Here is an 18,291-nt window from a genome sequence, read left to right as displayed (position 1 = left end):
AGCTCGAGGAATATCGTAGCATCTAACTAACCAAGCCTGGAGGCATTCGGCTACGTTTTTCTTTAACGTTCTGTCCTTACAGCGCATACTTTATTTCTATTTGGCCGTAGCGCGAGGTGAGCGGGGCGCGGGGCGCGGGGTGTCCGGGGGAGGGGGTAGGACACGCGCGGTAGCGTCGCCCCAGCCAGTTGAGGCTGCGACGGACCCGTGTGCGCTTGTTGTGCGGACGTATCTCATAGAAACTGTGACCCAGCAGTGTGTGTGACGTGATAGTGCAGCAGCACAGATGCGTGCCGCCGCCGCTGTGTTGCGGTGATCGACTCACGCATGTGACTTGTGATTTCCTGTGGTTTGCGTGCGACTAAGTGAGTTCGTTGCGAGTTCGTGTTGTTCTAACTCTCGGTGCAATCACGGTAATTGCTGCCGGTAAGTCATACTGTTTTGTACAATTACCATAGCTATGCGTTGGGATTTATTACTTTTGATGTCATTATTTTTATGCAAATTTCAATATCCTATCCATTTTATTTTGGTAATAATAATCCCGTCGGGCGCGGTGCTTAATGCTCATTACAGTGTTGATTTTTAACAGAAGAAAGCTCCAAAAATCTGATAGAACAACCACTAATGCGTGTTTTATGCATTATATTTTACTTAGAAAAATTTTGGTATCTATATGCTTGAAGTATATTCCATATGTCTTAAAAATCATAAAATATAATTAAGGATGCAATCAAACATCATTAAAAATCAGCGCATAAACATTTTTACATAACGTAAAACCTCACCTTTCACACGCACCAATACGTAAACCCGTCGATTCTTGACGTAACGGCAATACGAATGATGTTTTTACAGAAAAGAAAAAGATAAAAATATCCACCTCTGGGACCCAAAATTAAAGTAACTAATTTTTTAAATGGAAAAAAGGTAATTCAAAATTTTTTTTGGATTAAAGACATTTCTCATAAAGCATTTTAAATGAATAACCTCGAAAGTCCGTTATTCTAATATCAGTTATTTATTGCGTTACTATGTTTTTAGTAACTCAGTAAGGCACTTACAGTGGGTAGGTGAGAAAAAGAGGCAGAAGTTATTCAACAAAAAATCAAGTAGGGCCTGGAGAAGGTAAAGTATCCGGATTCCAGAATATTGTTTAATACTTTATAAATATATCTCTGTAATTAGACCACAAGACTCCGTATCGTATTGTAAGTAAATTGTTTAACGGCAACAAAAATCGGTAAGAGTAAGAGTGGAGTTGATTGAATGACCTCACGTAGCCAACCCAACTTTGATAAATCGTAGCAATGTCTACGAAATGTCTACGCCTAAACCGATACATGGTTACAAGTTTTACATTTATATCAATGTCACGTTTATATATTTTTTGGGTTTATAAAGTATTCAAAATTGTAAATTAAAGATACCGTATGGTTTTCAATGCAAAAAAATGCTCTGGATTTACTAATTGAAAATCATTTTGCTGTGTTTTAAAACAACGATGGTTATTTTTGTACAACCGTCGAAATGGGTAGAAAGTTAATAAAAGTTGTAAATGTATATTTTGAATTGGCTCAGTACAAGGAAAATATTTTTGCCAGAGTAATATCGTAAGCGCTAAGAGGGTTCAGCTCTTTTAACTTATTCCCATAAGACCGCTTTGTACAAAATTTCAAATTTTCATCGTAAGCTTATAAATGATTCCTTTTGAACATCGCGTTCGTTGTTTTCTTTTTATATGAAATGGAAATATTGACTGTATTTCATTATTAAAATAGATATCTTATACTCAAAAGTACCTACTTTTATAATTACTTTAGTTATTTTCTAGTTTTACCCCTACTTGTATTTTATTTGTTTTTTGATACCTATATAAAATGTTCCGTGTAAGGACATGTATGTGAATAACTCATACTTTGAGACAAATTTAATATTCGGTAGTAAAATTATTTTATAGCTTCTCTATTGGAAAATCTTACCAAAATGCTTCCAGAGATTTTAATCAGAAAAGTGACAATTTGTGATAAAATCTTATAACAATTTACGTTAAAACATTTTGTTATACAAGTTGATCTAGATAAAATTCCGTCGATCTACAATAACATATTTTTCAAAGTGAAGACGCAATTTAAAGTAAGAAATATCAAAGCTTAAGCCTGCCTCGTGGAACCGAGACGGTCTCTTGAGAAATTTCCGCGTTTTATAGGACAAAATAAATAGACTTTTGATTCCTGAAATAGAAAAAGTAACAAATATCATTCTGAAAATTGCCTATTTTTAAATTCGTTTATCTTGGTTCATTTTATTTGGGTATTTGGAAAGAAAATTAGTTCTTAATACAAAAAAAAAGTGCAAAGAGATATATGGATAAAAATAAACTAAAGCTACAGTTAGACGTCATAATTTTTTTCACATTTTTAAGATTGAGTTTTTAATCGATTTTTATTTTTCTCCACAGCTTAATAGTAGGTGTAGTTAGTCACTAGTGTCAGTATAGTTTGTTTTAATATCGTTACTTTTTTATTTCTTGAATATATACGCGTTGTTTCAAATAATTAAGAGCAAAATAAAAAAATGATTGAAATATCGAATTGAATAGCGGCACTAAAGCATCGCTTTCATTTCAGATAAACGATGAAATTTCCGTGTATTTTTATGTTTTAATCAAGGCTAGAATAATTTATGCCGGAATCTGTTGGACCGAGATGCAGAGCGGTATTGATTTTGTTCAGAAATAGCAACGAGTTCTTTTACTGTTCACGATTCGATGTTTTCAAACAATGTGCTTTTATATAATATCGTTTCGATAGAACTGAAAATGGTTTAAAATTCTGAAACTATGCAAAAGTGGTTTAAAACTGGGTGTTTTTGTGCGTAATCGTCGAGATTGGTCAAGACTATCTGGGGCACATAAAACAGCAAAGATACTATCATATAAATATTATAAATGCGAAAGTTACGATGGATGGATGGATGTTTATTAGCGTTTGTAGCCTAAACGGCTGAACGGATCTCCGTGAAATTTGGCACAGGTTTAGAGCATAGTATGGAAGAACACATAGGCTACTTTTTATCTCGGGAATAGTTACAGTTCCCGAGGGATACGTATCTTTTTGTTGTTTACATAGTTCGTATGTTTTCTAATACCACGCGAACGAAGTCGCAGGCAACAGCTAGTACAATCATATAAGTCATACTTACTAATAACGTAGTAAAGTTTGAATGGATGGATGTTTGTAATTAAGTATCTCTTAAACAGCTTATCGGATCTTGATGATATTTGTCTCAAATGTAGAAAATAATCTGTAAGAGGCTATTGGCTAAAAAATACATTTGACACGGACAAAGTCGCACCATGAAGCTAATATATCATAAATGCACGTTTATTGTTTTTTGTAACTTGATGGCAGAAAAAGCTATCTATATATCTATACTAATATAATAAAGCGTAAACACACACTTCTTTGTTGTCTAAGATGTCAGCAATCACAGCATATTTTCGAATGACTCTTTTTATACGGTAAATATTTTGGATAAAAACCCTGATGTGGGAAAGAGACCATAAGTTGTTGTTGTAACATCAAGGAAACAAGGTTGCCATGGTTTGTCATCATGTCATGTCATTTTGTCATTTGCAATTGATAATTTAACAAATGTGAACAAGAAAATGATTTTTTTATAATTTCATGCGGATGAAGTCGCAAGGGAACAGCTAGCTTTTTTAAATTACAAAACTCAATTAGTTTTGATATTCTATGAATTGCTCATTGTACTTATATATTAACGCGTAAAAACATAAAAATTGACAAAAGACAGTCGGACAAAAATGTAATAAAGATACATGAATTATTTAAATCATATAATATTATTAATTAATTGCGTTTGCTTCGCACTGAATGAATTTTCAACCATTACAGTAATTAAGGCATCAGTGCCGGAATGTAATTTTGGTTAAACATTTGTCGCTGTAAATTTATATTTCAGTAACGTATGAACTCGATCTGTTCAACAAATTACTTAATTGAGATAACAAAATGTTATTTCAGCGGCGTCTCTTTTTTGCTATTTTTAATTTCATTTGTTTTAACATGATGTTAAATTATTTCTTTTATTATTAACATGATTTACTAGTTGCAAAATAAATTTACAATTGATCAAGGTTCAAAAAATCTGGTAATATGTAAACTTTGGCCGCACATTAAGGTTTTATTTATAAAAATAAGTAATAAATAAAACAAAAATACATATCAAAACAGCTACAATACAAGAAAGTTCTTTTGACTCTTTTTTGATTTTGACAGCCTGCATTAGTCGTTGTCATAATTTATTTGAACGTATGCCCATCGGTTCAGATGACATTCACCATTACTGTTTAGTACTATACTAGGTCGTGGTAGCTGGATGCCGCATAATAAAGCCGTGTGGCGCTTCGCTTGCATCTTAAAACTCGGACTCCATTGGGCTAAACGCCAATTACGAGTAAGTGGCGGCTAAATTGGTAGTTAGTCGGGGCGTTTTAGTGTTCAGATGTAGCTTATCCTTCTAAATTATATCAAAATACTTCGGTAATATTCGACCTCATTATTAAAGGTTTCATATATAAAAAACTTTAATAGAGTTCCTTTGTTTAATCTTTAAAAGTAACTGTCTAATTGTCAGGAATCATTTTGTTTCACTTGTTCAAATTATGCAAAAACAGTTAATAACAACCTCCTAAATTAACATTACGTTTAGAAGCGAGCCTACAATTTCCTCAAAGGCCGGCTTTATCTGTAGTTCTTCTGGTGTTTGCGGATGTCCATGGGTGTCGTTGTCCACCGCTGTGTTCCCGCCGCTCGTTTGTCCCCTTCTTTTATAAAAATGAAAACATAATTTTGGAATCATAGATATGTAATAAATAGATGGAGCAATACGTACAAGGTTTACGCCATTTTGTTTTTTAGGTGTCAATAATAGAGACAATTTCCTCAATAAATGACCTACGAAAGTGTTTTTGCTCCACTATTGATTACCTTATTTTTAGATGTAGTATTATTAGGTGTAGTACAAAACATTGCTTTTAATTCAAATTAATATTCATATAACTACACCATTTCCGGAACAAAAATATGTTCTCTAGCTAAAATTAAAGATAACAGACGTCGAGTTAAAATATAGGTTACGTACTGATAATTTCCCTCTGAAAGTTACAAGACTTAGTATTCAGAGTAGGACTGCATATGACCTAGTCACCGCATTTAACTTTATTCTAACAGCCGTATGCAGCTTTTTCTCTCCAGCTCCAACTAAAAGCCAAGAAAAGTTCTCAAACTTGCGCAATTAAGCTGTATCTATTGACCTCCTTTAAAAAAATCCTTTTATTGCACTTGATTGTGAGTTTTTTTTATTTAAAATCTTAACAATCCATTACGTCTCTAAAAAATTTTAAGATAAAAAAATGATTAATTAAAGAGACAGAAGGTAAAATGCCTTTAAAACTAAAATGTGACCAAAGATAAAAGATACATCCGTTATTTTCATTCATGGAATTCTGAAATGGCGTGTTTTATAAGCAGTAATTTTGGAATAGACTTACCCACGTTGGAAACTGATTTTAACAGTTTCAGAGGCGCTGTTAGTTTTCACATCCCTCGTCACCAACAAAAGAAATTGTTCTATAGAGGAGAGACAAAATATCACATGACATTTAAAACACTGATGTACGGCGACCAAGCGTTCCATTGTGCTGGTATTGAAGATTTATTGGTACAAACCGCAGCACTATGCGAAAAAGCGGATAAAAAAATGAAAAAACAAAATGTGAAATTGGATGGTGGTCGCGGACAAACTGGCGTTCGATTCAAACGCGCGCAAACAGTAATAATAAAGAAGGAAATTGGAAAATTGAACGGAGCTGAAGCAAGAAATGGGGAGCGACGTATTTTAAGAATGTGAAGTTTTAGATTTACTAAGCCTGCGAACGAATATTTCTATTAAGAGATTGAGTATGATATCCTTTATCAAATGTTAATATTTTTTCGTCTTAGTTATTTATGGACCCTTTTGAAAAGAAAACATTTGAAAACGTCTGTAAATTCGGGCACAAGTCAAAGGTGAACCAGTAATTAAGTAATTTGAAAAATAAAAAGATACGAACATACTGAAATGTAAAAATATAATTTAACGTTATCTAAATATTTGAGAAATAAACAAGAAAAATACATCTGTTTATTGGTATGTACCAGGCTAAAGTACAATAAATTTTCTTTCGATCATCATTTACATTGCCAGTAAAATGAAATTACCATAGATACGCACGTCGGGTACAAATATTCCGATATTCAGTTCGCATTCAAAGCGTCATTTCTATGACAGACTATTACGTTACCGTGCTTGTTACTATTATTCGTGAAATAAAATTCTCTCGGCTTACTACATGACCCTCGGGTGCCATTACTTCCACACAATGCCTGGCTTCAGCACACATCAAATAAAACTTTATTTATGACTTCCTACACTTCCCGTGTCGGTATGTAACACTAGCTTTATAGTATTGTTTAAATTTTAGAGTGTGTGTTACTTTTTATTTTATGTACTGGCCGAAGCGTGCATTGCACTGCATTAAGTTACAAACATAAGTATGATTTTTTTTCTGGCATATTCAAAATACTTTACCAAAGTAGGTATTATTAAATTCCATTACTCGTTTACGAACATATAAAACTTTTTTTCATGAAAAATATTGGTTTAAATGTACGATAATGGATTTAAAACTATTGCCTTTGTGTTTGAGATTAAAAACAAATGAGTATGAACTAAACTCAATCCATGCACTCAAGGAATATGAACAACGAACAGACTGAAGTTACTAAAGCCACCACAAAGTCCCTTAATTGATTCAGAAACCACTTCGAGTTCCAAGTTACTGGCGTCTACTTCTAATCTCATAATATACAGTAAAATTTCGTTAAACCAATTTTATTATTAGTATAGTAGTAGATTCGATGCATTTTTTTTGCTTTAAATCGAATAGTTTAATATGTAAACTGTAATAAATTAAAAGGATAACAAAATTTAAATGAAAGGAACGACAAAGTCTCTCACGACTAGGATGTCAGGGGTGTACAAGAGGAAGGCATGGCGCCTTCCATTATAAAAAAAATATGTAAGCAGTCTTACATTTCTCTCCTAAAATATCGATGTTGGTTGAAAAATTGCTAATGTTTTCGTACGGATTTGAACTACTTTTTAAAATCATCTAAAACATAAAAATGGACAACTAATAAACAGACATAATAGGAGTAATAAAATGAAATTACACCGGTCTAAGTAGTGTAAAAAGTAACATCAGGCGGCACATTACGTAGCGAGGAACGCGACCTCTGTCAGATAACATCTTGATGTATAAATTACATCACCGAAGTCGGAAAGCGCAACGCTACTGCGGAATACTTTCGTCACGAAATACAGTAGTTGGATTTAAAATATCATTACATAATACAATAGCTTCCTTAACTTATCTTTTACTTATGCTAAAGTAAACGATTGGCTTAACTTTGCTTATTTTGTGACTTCCGTTATTACCAATGACAAAAATATTGTCATCCCCACTTTCACTTCGAAAATGAAGATAACAGTATGTACAATCAGCTGCATAACTATGTATACATTTAGACCAGGCGCACACTTTTGATTAAACTAATATACTTTAGTTGTGCAACTAAACAGTTGAATTGGCTACGAAACAATCGACAATCGAACAATAGTTAATCCAGTAGTGTGCGTACCTCCATATAAGCTCATTGGAATCAAGGTGAGACTAATCAGTTGTGCGATAGTTCAGTTTCAAGTGTGTACACGCGCTTACAAACCTTTAGAAACTTGTAGTGCGTTCGGTTTCTGAAATATGTACATTCATCCGTTCGTTTGATCCTGACTATGAATTCAAGTTACTGTCGTATAAGTTGAAACATAAGTTTAAAACGTAGGCCAAGTTTTTAGAACTTCATAAATGATATCTGACTGTACATATGTAAACCTAAATAATTGTATCTTTTTTGCTTAGTGAACGAGACAAGCGTCTTTCTATAGAACCGTTTCCAATCTGTTCCGATGATTATCTCTCTCCAACATTAATTCCCGTTACCGCACCAACTTTAGCAATCTCAGTAGTAATAAATTTCCTTTTGTAATCCCTACTTTTATACGATAACAGACGGACAATATTTATGTTTTTTGTCCACGATATTGTTTTTATGTTAGTAATATCGGTAAAGACATTTATGTTAGAAGAACTAAAAGCAAAGATGTGAAATATTACCTGTGCAAGAGGACAGATAAAAAAAATGTTTTAGATACAAATGTGTCAAAATTACTTATTTACGATAGAGTAGTATTAAATACTCGCATGTATTTAATCTCAATGTTTACGGTCCAATGCTGAAATGAATTTAAATGTAACAGCGTCTTAAATGTAGGCTACGCTTAATTCGTGTATAAATGTTCTATCATATTGTAAAAAGAGGTTACCAAACAAAATGTTTACCATTCGTTTTAGTATACGGCCGTTAGTCAAAGACCTTAATCTTAGTTCATGTGCAAACCGATAAACTATAATACCTTTTAGGTTATGCGCGAGAATGTTTATGAATACAATATTACATAAATAGGAATATAATCGTATCAACACAAAACGTGACAAATTAATCGAGTAATACAAATTTAAGGTAATACTAACGTCGGCTTATTTAAGGGGAGACATAGTCGGGGAGTCACGCAACGCTGAATGGTTCATTGCACCTGCCTCGAAGACAATGATCAATCTCTCACGACTCAGCGACTTTATTTATTTATATCTCCAGCGATAAAATGAGAAATTCGAAAACTCTATTCATGGCACCTAGACGCTGAAAGTTTGAACATAAATTATAATAAACTGTAACATAAATTTTTTGCAGTCTAAAAATTACTAATAATGTGATTTAATATTTTTATGGTAAAAAACACTTATCTCATCTTTTACGTTAATGTTCATTTTGTTATAACTTAAGGTCAAACAAAAGTTATTTTAATTTGTTCCATTTACAACAATAAACGGAATTCGTTGTTTATTCTTTTGTTACTCGTAAAAACGTTGTACCGAGTATAAATGGTCACGGTTTAGGAAATCCAGTAAAAAGGACGTAAAATATTGTTAAACACGGCATAAAATATGCAACAAAACATAAAAGCTCTTAGTGGCATTAGCAATAGCGATAGAAGCGCGTGAAATGACACATTTGTTTAAGTGCCGTTTACGAAGCCCGCTACTGGCTAAAGGCGAATCAGCAACGTATATTTTTATGATAGGGACACACTGACGGCACGGTTTACTTACATTTTGCACGTTTTACAGTTTTTTCCTTGGATAACGACCATAATTTGATATTTTATGCTCAATGGAAGCAAACGAAGTGGCACCACGTACGTACACTCACAGTGTGCGATGTTTTACGACGACCTAACGTAAATGTAATTATATTTATAAGCTATTTTAGGCCATAAGAGTTGTAAATTTAGTAAATTTGCATTTTACTAAATTAATTTGCTTCTTTGATTGTAATCTACACTAATATTGTAAACATTAAAGATTTGTATTTTAGTATGTAACAGATAGACTCAATAAATAATGGGCCGATTAAAAAAAAACCTTTTACTATTAAAGAGCTAATATATCGCTGTTTAACAGGTTATATTTATAACTAGAAACTTCGTTTTTTATTCCATGTGAATCCAGTCTCAAGCAAAAGTGTATTAACAAAAAGATAAACGTTTTACCGAAGAAAGTTAAAGAAGTTGTTTATGCAATAAAGTAGCCGAGTAAACAAGCATAGGTTTTTTTCTTCTTTTGGTGCCGTCTCCTAACGAAGATTGGCAATCATTACAGCGACTTGAAGTTTGGACACAGCAGCTCTAAATAAAGAGCTCGTAGTTTTTTCTAGCATTTCTCAAAAGTGGCACTGTCGGCTCTGAAGACACAATCTTCTCTAATACTTATACTCTGTTTATACTCTTCATCGATGTCAAAATCGAGAGATAATCAAAACATTTAAGACGATGTTTTCTTAAACTTTTCTTCAGATATAAAATGTGCAATGTGTTCCATATTCGGGAATGCATTGGCATGCTGCCAACATTTGTTGTGTTGGTAGCAGCGTACTACCAACTAACCAAGACTTTCGTAACTACTTCAACTTTACATATACTGGAATCAACCAGCCATTGTAACCTATTGTATCTAAACTAAATAAGCTGTTTCTTCAGTTATGATTTACCAATATTAATATAGATAATAACAACCCAGCCCGAAAAACCTTTAAAGGTCGTAGACATCCAAAAATAAACGTTATTCCACTTTATTAAATTCTAATCGATTACACGTATCCTTTATTCGGGTGAATGGGTAAATTATTTAAAAACATTGTATCACTTCTAAAAGAAACAATATTATTTGCGAATTATATTGCTCATGAAATTTAGCTTAAGGAAATTGCCTTTGCTCGAAGGAACACTGAACACGCGAAACGTTCGTAGGAGAAAATTTGATAGCTTATAGCTTTGATGGCAGACGTGAGTGTATGGCGCAGGTGATCGTTGGGACGTGACGTGGAATAATTTAAACATTGATTTATTTAATGCTCCCTTATAACTTTATTGGTGCTTGTCGAAATATTACGCATATTAGGGTGGTAATACACTTGCCAAAAATGAAGCAGTAGCTTGCATTGTAATGAGTAAGTGTTCAAGGTTCAGTCACCATAGCCCCTTTCTCAACTTCCATGCAGCTGTTTTAAAGTCAAGTGTCGTGCTAGTTAATTGCATGCCAGTTAAATGCAAGATCACCAGCTACGACACCAAATAAAAAAATTAAAAAAAACGAAACACAGTTACATTTAAAAATCAACCTTATAACAATAAGAAAAAACTATAACTTAGATAATACGAAGAAAAATCAAGAGTACTTAAAGTCAACAGCTATCTGTGTCAATCACAGTTCGTTAGCTTTCTCCCTCGGTTGCTAAGCAACGTAAGTGGAAACTCCAAGATCTTCATTTGATTTATTCTAACAGAATACGAAGCTTTGCTCATTACAGTTGAAGGGCCAAGTGAAAATTCTTTTAACGTCTAGGATAATACATAGAAGATTCGATGTTCTCTTAACGCATGAATATAATAATTTGCAATCTATTGATATTATGGAAAACTAGAAACGTTTTATCTGAACAGTCCGATGTTTAGACAAATCTAATAAAACTGAGAACTATTCAGTTCTCCGTGAAACCTCCTCACTGTGAAAGCATGAATTTATGCTGCGTTATTTACTAGATGTCATTTTACATTTTAAAATCTGATGGAAGCTGTTAATATATAATTAAAATTGATGACGAAATACACCGAGGTCCAAAGTAATCGTTATAACAAAGCCTTTTCACATTGTGCAAAGGGAAATAATAGCAATTTAGCTCCCAAAAGGCTTTGTAAATCTATGTAATTTATATTAATAGCCCTGAATTTAGGTTAGTTTTGTTATAAGTCGCTACTTGGGGAGCGATTTCGGTGTTAACTAGACGATACTAAATCAAAATGAATCGTGTTGTTTTGGACTGCCATAGTACACATACACATACACAACTATTGGTTATTACCTCATCTATGATCTATCTTAAAATCGTTTTGTTATTTTCTTTGTTGTGAAGTCTCAAGTCTTTCAAATATTTTCTGTTTTCTATGGGGAAAAAAACTTATTCTTTTCGTATGACTATCCTATACTGTTCTTCAAGTTTATTTTCATTGTTTACAATTAGGTCGTGTTTTCACCTAATTATCAACGCATTTACACTTGGTCAAGGTTTTTGAGAATGCAGCAAAAGTGTTTCTTGCAGCCTTGAGCTTCAATGCCAAACACTTACCGTGTTAAACTGTTTGTAGCGTTGTAAATAATTAAACAAGGCTGAGTGGTTGTGTATAAAAGTGCGTATACTACTTAAAGTCCACTACAACATGTAAATATATTTTCACCTCTATTTTTTTAAATAATTTTACTAATCTTTGCACAGAGTAACATGGCAAAGAACAATGCTAAACAACTATGTCTGTCAAAGACTTAAATATCATTATATGATAACCGTAAATGTCCTATTACATGTAGAGACTAAATGACTCACATTACAGTAATGGATGTCATCTCCTAGAAACAAAAGCAAAACTCAATGTTCCGTAAAAACATAACACTCATAAATAATGGACACAATTTCGTTGACGCCGTTTCAGTACGAGAATTTTATACAGGTAATTGTGTAACGCATAAAAACATCGCAGTTTATTGTAATAAGCCGTGGACACGACAAGTTATTGTATTATTACTCTAGGAAATGAATCCTTGTAACTAGTTTCTTTTTCTATGACAAGATATTGAGAAACAAAAAGGAGAATTCATGTTGCGTTAGTTCTAAATTTACTAGCCTACGCCCGCGACTTTTAAATAAAACAAAATGAAAGCAAGTAGCTTATGTGTTCTTCCAGTTCTCTACATGTATGCCAAATTTTATCAAAATAAGTTCAGCCATCCATCTTAACGTTCGCATTTATAAAATTAGTAAGATTTGTTACTTATTAATTAGTTTTTTTTTTTTTGATTACGCATATAATTTATTTAACTCTAAATCCACTTTAAATTAGAGAAAAGATTTAACTAAGAAAATGATATTTTTGCTACACTGCACGAATAAAGCAAAGCTCTTCGTTGGGCGTGAAGCAAAACAAAATGAAAGTGGAAAACTGAGCTGCGATTTATGATGGTAATAAATTTTACATAGTAATAACTTGAATATCACGTTAAAGTAATAATAAAATGTTAAGATGCGCCAGCATTCATTAAATACACGATCGTGATATTCAAGACTTTGTAAGAAGTCCTATAAGTTGTTGTAACGCGATCTAAGCTTAGACCTAAAGATAAGTTGGAAAGGTTTCAGACGAATACTCGTATACTTTGCAATGGAATTGCGAATAGTTTACTTATACGGTCAGCACATAAGATATTACCTTCGATAGAAATTAAATAATTCTGCTTAGACTTTAATAGAATTATTAAATTCGTAATAAAAACTTTTGAACAAACACACATTTGATCACGACGAGCCCGTTCAATTTGTTTGGTTCATTTCTAAATTAAATTATGAATATCTTTATTCACAGACTATTTAAAATAAAAAACATACAGATGTGAATATTATCAACATTAATTGTTTTGTAAGATAAATATATGTTGTTTGTCGTAACATGTTTTAATAAATTGAATAACGTCTCATAGTCGTATTGTTACCATCGTAAGTTGTCTCCATGAGCCTTGATAATGCTATTAGAGTTGGCGCCAATTCAACCCACTCTTTTCGTACTTGGTAAACAGCCAAGGACAACATTGCTTACTTATTCGTGAGTACAGTTTATGTGTACAGCCCTTACCTAGGCGGCGGCGTATACGTATGTGTACAACCCTAGCGTAGGAGTTGCTCGAAACTCCGACCTACAGTTACTTAATATTTTATGAAGTGTTCAAGTGTTACGTACTTTGTTATTTTCTACATAATTAAAATAATTACAGGTTGTCTTTTTATACAACCGTCTAACAGTTCCTTCATATACCACGTTAACCTTTATATACCACGTTTCTACTACCACTCTTTAGAATGTAAATATTTAGAAAGAAATTACTTTTTATCTATACTAATATTATAAACAGGGAGAATTTGTATTTTTGTATGTATTTAATTCACATAAAAACTACAAGTCCGACTTTAAAAATTCTTTTATCAGTAGAAAAGTAATTTATCTGTAACATGTAATTTTTATTATTTTTTAATATCACGCGGATGAAGTCGCGAGCAACAGCTAGTTTCGAATAAAGTCCAAAGCTCCAGATTTCACTATTTTGTAACGTTTTCAAGCAACTCGACAGAATTATTCGATCGTAGAATTTATTTCATATTCCACGTGAGTTTGCACCCTGATTCGCGGATAAGAATTGGCTCGTCGCTTTCGTGCAAGACTGTACTTATATACACTATACGTGACATATTTCCTCTTTGGATGTACATTCGAGATGTAAAGTGTCAAAGCGGGGATTACTTTGAAGATATTGAAATTTATTTGAAGTGCTGTTACGTTTTGGTAGAACGTATTGTACTGAGAATATACTTGTTGAGCTGACTGTACCTAACGCAGTGTACAGTATGGTCATGTTGTTTGGTACGCTTTCAATAGATTGTTCCTTTAGCAATCGATGCGGAGCAACAATAAAAGATTTTATGTCGGCATTGTACAAAACTTGCTTTTACGACGTGTTTATGTGTCGGTGAGCTGCTATTGATGGATGTCGGTGATCTCTTATTTATTTGTTTTCTTGTATTGTGAACAAGCACATGACTGTTGATAACAGTTTAACAAATCGTTGCGACTTGTTTACTGCCTATGAGATTTTCTCGATCTCTCCTGTCAAATTTAATTTTTAATTCGTAACTAGTAAATGCAGCCATATAAATATATTTAATTTTACCTATTATAACTTTATCTAGACTTTAGCGACTCTCGTCAATAGCAGCCTTAGCTGTAATATCGTGAAATCAGAGTAATTTATTTCACTACATAAAGATTTAAACTAAGAATGGAAAGAGAAATTAAATTAAATCTTTTTTTGCGTCGCATTAACATCTAAAATTGAAGAAACCCTGAAAGGTATAGAATTTTGCTGTCTCTTTGAATAATCACTAATCCTCCATTTCGTTCCTTTTTCGTCTAAATTTTGATTACTTCGTTTGGATTACGCAAATTGAAAGGAGGTTGGTAAACTTTTAAAAGCTAAAACGAATAAAACACCTTTTGATGAAAAACAAGTTGTTACCTCCCATAAAAAGAAATATCTTACATTTTTAAATATGCTTTATTTATGTTAAAATAAAAAAATACGGTAATTATTAAAATCAACTGACTTTTTGGAATCCCAGAAGCGAAACGAATTTATGAAAAAAAAAATATTTTTCATTGTATAAACATATATGTAGTTTTTATACATGTATAAAAATTACAGAACATTTAGAACACATTTCTCGTTCCTTTACCAAGTGGAACAATAATACATTTTCAAATTAATTACATTAAAACTATTAATAAAGAGAAAGCCAACAGAAGCGTAGTGTGATTAATCAAAACCTCGCCTGTACAGATAGCGACGTCACCCAGCTAGAAATCAAAGCGCGGTTGCTTTGACCCCGCACCTTTTTGTATTAGATTATTTTACATGTAAACTGTGAATAGAATACATAGAAAACTGGACCCCTTTAAAGTGCAAAGTTGTTCTTACGAAGAAAAAAATTTTGTAGTCTAGATTTATGTACGATGTTGAAAAATTCCAATAATTATAATGTGTATATTTTCATAGCAATAAAGTCTGTATTTTTTTCAAACTTAGTTTGACACTTATTCAATATTCCACTCGACATCGTTAGCTTCATCGTTCTCACGATTTATGTCTGACAGAACAAAAACATCGTTTACCACACGCTTGGAATAATCCAAACAAACGGCACAAATATTTGCTCTACATTTCACCATAGACGTGGAATAACAATGTGCAAGAAGCGCTATTAATTAGGTGACATGACAGGGAAGTGTGTGTAGCCGGTAAACACGAACACTTCTGGCGAGCATAGAGCTGCCTTCACAATACAATTTCTGCCGCGGACGCCTTTGTATATTACGCGCCGTTCTTTTTCAGGTCACTTCCAGCGGCTGTTTAACAGATAATTGTATTCTGCTCGTTGAACGAGAAATGGAATTAGCTTATTTGAATTTTGAAATGCATTGTGCATTAAATTGCTCCTTACTCTATTCTCACGATGCGGGCTAAGCAAATCAGGTTTTCCTGAATGTATTCATCACTAAAGTCATTATCTTCTAAATAATGAGGCGCAATTTTAGTCCATTTTTCTTTCCATTCTTTTCTTCAGAGGAAAGGACCGGTAGGAAAAGTGGATTTGACGGCAGAGGAGAAGGATAGGAAGGGGAAATATCACGTTTTTGTGCGTATACTATTCCGTCGATTAAGGGAAGGCATCGTATATGCAATTGCGTCCATGGGCAGCGGTCGCTTCGCCATTTCGGTGGATTCAAGTGTCCACTTGCTCGTTTGCCACTTTGTAGTATAAAAATGTCACCTTTTATGTTATCCCCTTATTACAATAGGCCTTTACATTTCTATGTATCTTGCACACAAATCACTTATTTGGTTATCGTAGAGGTTAATTTTCTCGTATTTAATTTAGAAAAACGATATCAATATTTTTTTTGTTTCAGGTAAATCGGAACATAATTAGACGGAAAGATCAAATCTACAGCATACATAATGCTGTTCAAACGATCGAAATCCAAAGTATCAAGAATATCGCGTTAACTTGGGTTTTAGGAAATTAATTGGATATAGAAAATGGCAATGTTCGTGAAAGCCAGCGTCGGTTGAGGAGCACGAGAAACATGGCCGGCGGACTGTACGGCGATGTGTTGGGCGTCTTATTGGCACTTATCATATGTGTGACGCGCCCTGAACACGGTAAGTTATCTTTTATAATACATATATTTGTGTGTGTGATTGGCACATGTGTTTGATGATTGGCAGTGTTGGACCAATGTTTGGCCAAAGAATATACAATTAAAGAATTACAGATAGGTATTTCACTTGAGTAGTCTTTACATAATATTATTGTTAAAATGTTAGTTAAATTTAAATATGCATGTTGCCTTAAATGATGTTATAAATTTATATCCTTATGGATAAGAATTTTTAATTAACTTTGAAATAGACAGGAATAAAAGTACAAAGCGAGTGTAAACATGTGCAGAGTACCGCTTTGAAATTTAAAAAAGGCTTACTATTGATTAGCGTTTACAGTTTAGACTACCAGGAAATCAGAACTAGCGCTTCCTCAAAAAAAGTATTTGCAAATCAACTTTTAATTAAGCTCCGACCTGCAATAAATTCAACAGGTCAAATGTTACGTTCATGAAATCAATGCGGCCCCGACCTGAAAATTACTGTTACGATAAAAGAAAAATGAAAACGAAAAAACGTCACTTCAAAAGTGTGAAACAAAAGAGCTGCTTAAAATGATTTTCGTAAATGTAACGAATTCGTTGATTATGAAGAAATGAAAGTCGAAATAACATTTTAAACTTTTAAAATTAGGAAAAGGTTTTATGTTTTATAAAATAATTACAAGACCAAAAGGATAAACTTACATAACGCTCTTCGTGAAAACAACTAACAGCCTTACAAATAAAGTTTATTCCTCAGTTTAACTTTATGCCGCGTTTATTTTAAGGCTGTTAGCGTATAAGTGATTTTTTCTTCATAACTGCATGCAAACAAACGGTATTACCTCGAAGTAAATAATCTACCTATTCTACCTAGCTAAATTTATACTATTATAATAAAGCGGAAACACACACACACACACTTCTTTGTTGCCAAAGATGTCAGCAATTACAGCATATTTTTGAAAAAATTTTTTTTCAAATAAAAAGCCCTACACTTACTATATATTTTACGCCATTAAACTTAGGCGATAAATATTTTGGATAAAATCCCTAATGTGGGAAAGAGACCATAAGTTGCCGCCTACATCAAGGAAGCAAGATTGTCATGTCATGTCATTTTGACATTTACTGTTGATAATTATGACAAATGTAAACAATAAAATAAAATTTTCATAATTTCATGTGGGTGAAGCCGCACGGAAACAGCTAGTAAAAAAAAACCTTTAATTTAACAAAATATTCGTTTTCTAGCCTACTACTTTTTCACAAAATATGATATAAATCATGATTGTTTAGATTAAATGTCAACATTTGATAGTACTGCGTGTTGCTAGTTGTGGTGCATTAAAAATTTGCTTTCGTAATAAAAGTTTTAACTTTTATTAAAGTGCAGGAAAGATCAGAACTAACAAAAGATTTACAATCGCGTTTCCAGTCAGCGTTTCCGTGTTTGAAACAAAAGGATAACTCAGTTTACGAACGATAAAGTTATTTATTTTATGACAAAAATACATGTAGGCGTTTCGATCAAAGCAAAAATTCTGTATCTGTGTGCTGGGACGAAAATAATATACAGTGAAGTTTATTGCAGCATATCAGAAGTTAAATATTTCGGTTTTTTGACCGACTTCCCAAAAGACGGAGGTACTCAATTCGTCTGTATGTTTTTTTTTTATGTGTGTT

The 18,291-nt window shown here is 32.9% G+C and overlaps 1 protein-coding gene across 3 annotated transcripts in view; it reads left to right on the top strand.

Moving 5' to 3' along the window:
- The first annotated feature begins 200 nt into the window (after window positions 1-200).
- The window catches only part of LOC106103423 (lachesin-like), a 31,698-nt gene continuing 13,607 nt past the window's right edge, over window positions 201-18,291 (top strand). For all 3 annotated transcript variants that reach the window (XM_013283198.1, XM_013283197.1, XM_013283196.1), the window contains exons 1-2: window positions 201-426; window positions 16,372-16,624. In XM_013283198.1, coding sequence (XP_013138652.1) covers window positions 16,549-16,624 — 76 coding nt within the window. In that variant the 5' untranslated portion in view covers window positions 201-426; window positions 16,372-16,548. The remainder of the gene's footprint in view (window positions 427-16,371; window positions 16,625-18,291) is intronic.

Source organism: Papilio polytes, unplaced genomic scaffold (genome assembly GCF_000836215.1).
Source record: "Papilio polytes unplaced genomic scaffold, Ppol_1.0 DF823823.1, whole genome shotgun sequence".
Taxonomy (NCBI): domain Eukaryota; kingdom Metazoa; phylum Arthropoda; class Insecta; order Lepidoptera; family Papilionidae; genus Papilio; species Papilio polytes.
The sequence above is the reverse complement of the archived record's forward strand: the minus strand, read 5'-3'. Positions and strand labels throughout refer to the sequence as shown.